This window comes from Eimeria mitis, genomic scaffold (assembly GCF_000499745.2).
Source record: "Eimeria mitis Houghton genomic scaffold, Emh_scaff439, whole genome shotgun sequence".
Taxonomy (NCBI): domain Eukaryota; phylum Apicomplexa; class Conoidasida; order Eucoccidiorida; family Eimeriidae; genus Eimeria; species Eimeria mitis.
This window is the reverse complement of record NW_013572706.1, coordinates 7,358-14,603: the sequence shown is the minus strand read 5'-3', so window position 1 is coordinate 14,603 and position 7,246 is coordinate 7,358. Positions and strand designations below refer to the sequence as shown.

The window sequence follows — 7,246 nt, the reverse complement described above, 5'->3', positions numbered from 1 at the left end:
GCGTGCTTCGCGGCAGCTGTTCTTTAGCAGCAGCAGCAGCCGAAGCATCGGCAGCACCATGTTTGTGTTTCGTTTCTGATGTTTCCTTGCCTTTCCCTCCTGCAGTAGCATTCTTTGCTTCCAGACTGGGAGGAATGCCCCCAGCTCGAGATACAACACCTCTAAACAGTCTTTCCGTTTCTCTATATCTTTTGAATTCCGCCAGAAGCCCTGAAGCGATTTGTCCTCTCCCAATGAGAAACCAAGAACCAGTTAGTGTTTGACAGTCTAAGATATATTTGCGGTGCATTCTATCAGTATTAATCTGATGCATGTGAGCATCCCACAGTGCATTCAGTACCTTTATGACACGCTCCACCGCAGTCTGCAATTCAGAATCCGACCGCATCTCTGCGTACTGCGGTATTACCCACAGCGCATTGGCTATGTATTTCTGAATGAGACGTATAGAACCCATTATATTCAAGGTTCTTGATCGCTTCCTCACCGGAGACATATCCGGTACTGGCGGCCTCGGCTGCATCAACTGCTCCACCAGAGGCATCCCCAACTCTATGCTGCTGCAGTAGTCTCGCAGATCTGGGTCGTTGCGTCCGTAAGCGGCAGCAGTTCTTGCCAGCTCTAAGATTGCTGTTCCTGCTGCAAATCTCTGGGGCTCCAGCTCCTCCGGCAGCAATGAGAGCGCCCCTAAGTCAAGAGATACGAGGCGCATCACCACAAAAGACAGACGCAAACCCTGACCAGCACGAAGGAGGGGCAGTAAACTGCTGCACATCGCCGCGTTCCTATTCATCCAATCTAGAATATTTCTCATCTGGAGGCGCGCTATACGCGGCATACCCCGGCCACACCAGTCCTCCAGCTTCTCATCCTGGTACAAATGAACACGCTCTAACAACGCACCATCCCAAACGGGAGGCCCTGTTCTTGCTTCTCCTGGTTCGGCTGTTGCCCCTAATGCTGCTGCTCCAGGTGCTTCTGCCGCGCCTGGCGCTGCTGCTGCGCCTGGTGCTGCCGCTGCGCCTGGTGCTGCCGCTGCTCCTGGTGCTGCTTCTGCGCCTGGCGCTGCTGCTGCGCCTGGTGCTACCGCTGCGCCTGGTGCTGCCGCTGCTCCTGGTGCTGCTTCTGCTCCTGGCGCTGCTGCTGCGCCTGGTGCTGCTGCTACTCCCGGTGCTGCTTCTGCGCCTGGTGCTGCTGCTGTTCCTGGTGGTGCTGCTCCTGGTGCTGTTGCTGCGCCTGGTGGTGCTGCTACTCCTTGTACTGGTGCTGCTCCTGGCACTGCTGCTCTTATCGCTACTGCTCCAGGTGCTGCAGCTCCTGGTGATGCAGGTCCTGCTGCTGCTGCTGCTGGAGCACGCTGCTGCTGCGCGAAGAAAGCCGAGGAAGGAGAACCGCCTTCCTCTTCGGGGTCGTCCAGCTGCTCTTCGTCGGAACCAGAGAACAGCAGCGGCTCGTCCTCCCCTTCTGAAAAGGAATCCTCTGTGTACGGTTCATCTATGAAGGGAGCCTCCGAATGTTCCCCATAATAATATAATTCTTCAGGAGAAGGAAAGTGAGGGGAATGCAATTCTTTGGGGCTTTCACGCTGCGACAGGGGGGAGGAATCGGAGGTGTGGTCAGAGGATTCTGAGGTGTACGGCCCCTTACCAAAAAACTCGATCGCTGCAGATTCTTTAAGGCCTTCTTCTTCTTCTTCCACTTCTTCTTCTTCTTCTTCTTCGCTTTCCATTGTTTCCTGCTGCTGATATCCGGCTGTTTGAGCCAGCAGCCCGGGGGAAGGCGGCTCGCCGAAGCCAAACCCACCGGGGACGAAGTACAACCCCCCAGAAGCACCAGCAGCAGCAGCAGTTCCTGCTGTTTGCGCATCGCCTGTATATAACGGGAGAGGTGGTCCGCCATGTACTTCTCCCACGGACCACGTAGGATATTGCATTAGCCCCGCTTCCCACCCTGTTGCAGCACCAGCTGCTGCAGCAGCATCTGCATCCAGGCGGGCTGAAACGGGATCAAGGCTTCCCTTCCAACTCCAAGGCATCTTGGAGGTTTCTTCCGTTTCTTCTTCCTCTTCTTCGTCTGCTTCTTCTTTTTCTTTTTCGCCTTCACTTTCCTTGTCTTTCTCTTCGCCCTCTTCCTCTGAGTCTGAATACCCGGCCCCGAAGCATTCCTTCGAGTTGCCCCCTGCTAACAACCTCTGGTTCTTCTGCTGATGCTGGAGCTGCTGTTGCTGCGCCCGCATGTGGTTGAAGCAGCGCAGCAGCAAAAATGACAGAGCTAAGGCAGCAACAGTCACGACCAGAAGACGGATGGAGGAGACATCCTTGGCCCTGCTGCTGAAAGCATGAGGAAGCTTGAGGGAAGTTTCATTGTTGCAGCACGTTTCTGCTGCTGCATGATCTATTAAAATGTCGTGGGCACCGAGGAGAGGTCCCCCCCCGCCCCCCCCCACTGCCGCTGTAGAGAAAGGCATGAGATCTCAGCTGCTCCTGTACACTATAGGGGGCTGTAGTGAAGCTGCTGGAGAAGAGGAGGAGAGTTTAACTCTTCTGATGCAGCTGGGCTGCAGCATAAACATGTTGTAGAACCTGTTACAACCGAGTAGCAGAAATCAACATGTGACGAACCCCTATACCTTCAGACGACACCGCATGCGTGCCGGTTTTATTACAAAAACAACGTGAAAATAATAAAACTATTTGAATTGCTTGAGGAAACTAGCTGGAAAGCTGAAAACAACAACCGACTCGGAGCCGCATCGACGGCACAAGGTGAATCGAAGGGGGGGAAACTGAGAACCTAAAGGAGAAACAAAAGGAAAGAAGGTCAAAAAATTCTGCTTTCAGTTCAAATACGTCAAAGAATAGGCAGAAAGATAGGCATTCTTCTCATTTAAACAAAGGATGCAGAGAAAGAGGGAGACTGCAACGGACGCATAGGAGAGCAGATTACGAGCAGCAGTCCTTGCGGTCGGTCTTTGCGGCAGAACCATTAAGCTGCAGCTCCGTGAGTTTCAACGAAAATAAAACCAGATGGATTGATAAATCAAACATACCATTTAGCTTAACAGGGATATGAATTTGTCCTGAAATGTCCATCAATACGGAGGAGGGGGAACGGTTTACTATGCACGCCCAAGTGTTGCAGTGTGTTGCTGCCTTGTTGCGCGGCGTTCACACAAGCAGATGACTGTGTGTTCACGGAACCAAGCGTTCGTTTTTGCTATTTATTGCCCGTCAGTGTTGTAATTAATGATTATTATTATTTTGTTGCATTAAAATGCGCATTCTTTTCCACGTTTCGCCTACAGGCGCCCTCGCCGGCGCCTCGTGAGCCGCTAGAGCCGTGGGGAAGTGGCGCTACAGAATACCACTGTTGATGCACGGGACTGTTGCTGCTCCTACCAGATTAAAGATACTTTAATTTATGAAATGTGTATTCTATTTTGATTACATCATCAAAAGGGGCTCAACGGCTGGCCTAAACTCTCTAATCCGTGTGGGCCTCTGCGATACGGTCTGTTCAAGTTATTAATTATTTGTATTTCTACTTGCGTGCACGTCAGCTACTCAGCGCCGTGTTCAACAATTGTATTTGTCCCATGTGCATCCACCAGAAGACGATTTGTGGGGTGGCAGGCAGGGTTGTCGCGCAGCGGCAGCAGCATCAGCAGTTGCAACAAGGAGTGCTGCAACTCGTGAGATAATCTGTCTTTCTGCTCTCCGCATCATCATCAGCTCCGGAGTTTTGTGGGCTGCCCCTAGGACTCCTAGCGACTGAGGGCGAGAAAAAAACCGTCATTGTATATTGTATTATATTGCAGAAATTATGTGTGAAGTAAATCTAATTATCTGATTATAAGCATCTTGACACCTTTCCAGGCGATGATAATCATGTGCTGAGACCGAGGACTCGCACTAATATCTTGTTGCTGCTGCTGCTGTTGCCGTTGCTGCTTGTAAGGGGTGTCCTGGATAGTAGACGTGGACCACGGCGCGCTGCAAAAGGATCATAAAGCCTAAGATAAGAATTTCCAAAGGGCATCTGGTTTCCTTTCCAGTCTTCAGCGAGCCTGAGCCCGGCAGCAGAAGGGCCTGGGGCCTTGGGGGGGAAACATGCTAAGATGAGTTGTTACAGCGAGCTTCACCTCTGTTATAACATGTTCTACAAGGCAGCCCACATGTATGCAGATCCAAGCCTCGTTTACTGTATGCGCTAACACTTGTGACAAATGCTGGAAACGTACCTCGCCCTTAGTAGGCAGCTCCTACGCAAGGAAATACACATGTACCAACTGCTCTACCACTACCGCTGCTGCTGCTGCTGCTGCTGCTGCTGCTGCTGCATAGCATCCGATGCAACCCTACAACGTCTATTGCTGCATGGACTGACACAGTAGACAACAGTTAAACATTTCCTTGCCCTCGGTATACAGGTGCATGCACAAATTCCAGCCAGCATGACCATAGCATACGCCACACTACAAGCGAGAAATTGAAATCCATATAAAACAACAAAGCCAATTTCAGGAGTATACTTATATTCGAGCCATTATATACATAAGACGACAGACACAGCTTTAGGAATATCAATATATATATATATATATATATATATATANATATATATATATATATATATATATATATACATGTATATTGAACAGGATGATGGGGACTATTTGCTGTGCTAGCTGCCATGTTGGTTTAATATTTTTTGCACAAACTTTCCACTTACTGCTGCTACTTGTGTGTGTCTCCGTCGTTGTTGCTACCGTTTAGTATTATTTGTGTTACTTGTATTATTATTATTATTATTATTGTGTTATTATTATTATTATTATTTGGTATACCGAAAGTACACCGCATATAATAAGCTTTAGACAATAGGGGTGGCAGTGCCCAGTAGTGCTTTCAGAAGCATTATGTGATAATATTTATTGTTTGGATTTTATTAAACTAATTAAAAAAAGCTATATGATAATGTTTTTTGTTTAATTTGTGCTAAACCAACCAAAATATTCATAAACTACCGGTCGCTTATATTGCATCAAACTCATTCACAAAAGTCTCCTGACAATATTAAGTGTTTAAATGAAATCAAATAACTCAAAAATTCGTGAATTTAGACAGCTGAGGTGTCAGGGGGAAAACAGAATTCCTTCATTTGTTTCGTTGCCTTGAGGTCTTCTTGGATTAGATATACGTGTAAGATAATACAATTAATGTACATATAGTAATGAATTTGATGGTCCTATTAAATATAATGGAATTGTTGTTAAGGTATACACGAAACTATATTACAAACAAATCGGCTTAAAGGGGCCTTCTACCCATCTGCGAGCATCGCAGCCCCGAAAATGAAACGGCGGCCCCCCCGTACTTTTGAATTGTTTCCTGCATTATACATTAAATATATTAAAAAGCCTTTTATTCTGCTCTTTTTTTCTGTCTTTAATACTCCAGTATTCCCCTAAAACGCCCCGGATTCCCCTCAAGTCTGGTGCTCCCCTTTACTTTCCACAGGGTCACCAGCAACAACAACAGCGAATGGATGCACAAGGGTTTAGGGTTTAGGGTTTAGGCTCTGGAGCTTTCTTCTTTTTCCTTTTTATTCGCTGCTTTCTGTTCCAGGCGGCGTTCGACTCCCCGTTCGATCGCGCTTGCAACAACAACCACCGCCACTGCCTCTTTCCTTTTCTCTGTGCATGCGCTTTTTGTTTCCCCTTTCGGCTACCATGTGGGGCACTTCAGCCCTCCTCATCAGCGGATTCTTCTTTAGCGTCGTAGCTGCAGCAAGAGAGCAGCTACTGATGGATTCAGACAGCAGCAGCAGCAGCAGCTGGGGCTCTGCACTGCTCGGCACCCTCTTCATGATCATCTGCTCCGAGCTGGGTGACAAGGTGAGAATGGCATTAAAACCCACCAAGGATGCTGTTGCTCCTGACAAAGGGTTTAGGGTTTAGGGAGGCTTGAAACCTGCCAAGAATGATTGTGCTGCTGCCACGATCTTCAAGGGTTTAGGGTTTAGGGTTTAGGGTTTAAACAGATGGCCTGTCAGCTGGGGAGAGGTTTCCGCGTTGGAGTCGTGCTGCCTGTATTGCCTGTGTTGTCTGTGTGTTCTGTATTTATATTATATATATTATCTGCGTTATTTCTGTCGCTTTTGTTGTTTTTGTTATCTGTGGCATCTGTACAGACATTCCTAATAACCGCCGTTCTGTCTATGCGATGCTCAAGAGCAGACAGCCACGCAAAGAAAACCCAGCAGGAGCAGAAGCAGCACGAGAAACAGAAGAATAATGCAGGAAGTCGTTGGCACGTCTTCGCTGGTGGTTTTCTTTCTCTTGTTCTGATGACTCTCATGGCTGCTGCAGGGGGGCAGCTGCTGCCGCTGTTGCTGCCGCAGCGCCTGCGCACTGTCTTTATGGTTTGTCTTCTCCTCGTCTTCGGCGCAAAAATGCTTCATGAGGCGGCTATCTATAAAGAAACAGAAGAAGAAGCAGGCAAGCNCTCGTCTTCGGCGCAAAAATGCTTCATGAGGCGGCTATCTATAAAGAAACAGAAGAAGAAGCAGGCAAGCACGCGTCAACACAGACAGTTGCAACCAGCATTTCTCTTCATCTGTATCCTTATGTGTATTGATATGTGTGTATCTATGTATATGCGTATGTGTATATATATGTATATGTATATAGATGTATACTTATATGTATATGCATCTCGAATATATTTATGTGCATATGTACGTATATGCTGTAGTGGCGCTACATTGAGCATAATAGCATGTATGATATGTTATGTATAGATCGATTGCTATCGTATATATATGTATATACATGTATATATTTATTTCTTTATTTACATTTATATTTATAGGTAAATTGTATATCTTGAGGATTTCCTCCTATTATTTCTGCTCTGGTGGCTATACAGTGCATGTGGCATGGACGAAGGAGTGAAGGGAGGGCACACTGCCACCATTATTATTATTATTATTATTGTTGATTTGTTGTTGTTTATTTTCATTATTCTTCTTTAGTACTACCTATTTATTATTACGATTGGCTGTGGCCGCCTTGCTGCTGAGCACTGGCGTCTCTTTTTTTGTGTATGTTGTATTGCTGCTGTTTTTTGTTTTTGTTTTTTTTTGTTGCAGAGGAGCTGAAGGAGTTGTGTGCGAGCGAGCAATCTGTGAATGGCTCGAAACTGCTTCGGCTCGCTCATAACGTCTTCAGCCCCGTCTTCTTACA

The 7,246-nt window shown here is 47.2% G+C and overlaps 1 protein-coding gene across 1 annotated transcript in view; it reads right to left on the bottom strand.

Annotated features, from left to right (window-relative positions):
- Positions 1–2,467, bottom strand: part of EMH_0012340 (uncharacterized protein) — a gene marked incomplete at both ends in the record, with an annotated part of 4,855 nt that extends 2,388 nt beyond the window's left edge. The window contains one exon of the mRNA XM_013499506.1: positions 3–2,467. Coding sequence (XP_013354960.1) covers positions 3–2,467 — 2,465 coding nt within the window. The remainder of the gene's footprint in view (positions 1–2) is intronic.
- Between the last annotated feature and the right edge of the window lie 4,779 nt (positions 2,468–7,246).